The sequence below is a fragment of the Octopus bimaculoides genome, chromosome 8 (genome assembly GCF_001194135.2).
Source record: "Octopus bimaculoides isolate UCB-OBI-ISO-001 chromosome 8, ASM119413v2, whole genome shotgun sequence".
Taxonomy (NCBI): domain Eukaryota; kingdom Metazoa; phylum Mollusca; class Cephalopoda; order Octopoda; family Octopodidae; genus Octopus; species Octopus bimaculoides.
The window spans coordinates 30,541,421-30,541,900 of NC_068988.1; the positions used below are offsets into that span (position 1 = coordinate 30,541,421).

Consider the following 480-nt stretch of genomic DNA (forward strand, 5'->3'; position numbering starts at 1 on the left):
CTTATATGCACCCCAAGTCCCTATGAGAGATTCTTTCATGGTAAATAATGCAGAATTCTGTCTTGTAACACAATATTCACTTTTAAGTGTGGATAACTATTACTTTTTGGAATTAATACCACTTATGTTACTAATAATTATATTTCAAGACATGAGTTCAAATCAGGAATCTTAAAAACCAAATACAAAAAGGGAAAACTCACAAATAGCTTTTGACAAAAAGGGCCCAAAGGTACCATTTTGTTTTGGGGCTATTTCCAATATTAAAAGGATCCAACCCTGATTACATTGGTGGTGAATTAGATTAATTTGGTATCAAAATCAGTCTAAATGATTGCAATTATTAGTATGATTAATCTTCAAAAATATTCTTCCTCGCAGCCAACAACATGACGTGTCCAGAGAATAGAGTGAAATGCCCAAACTCTAATGTTTGTATAAGAATACATCTGCTGTGTGATGGTGACAATGACTGTGGGG

At 33.3% G+C, this 480-nt stretch overlaps 1 protein-coding gene across 1 annotated transcript in view; it reads left to right on the forward strand.

Annotated features, from left to right (window-relative positions):
• Positions 1–480, forward strand: part of LOC106881999 (low-density lipoprotein receptor-related protein 2) — an 84,414-nt gene that overhangs the window by 49,675 nt on the left and 34,259 nt on the right. Inside the window, 1 exon segment of the mRNA XM_052969906.1 lies at positions 382–474. Coding sequence (XP_052825866.1) covers positions 382–474 — 93 coding nt within the window.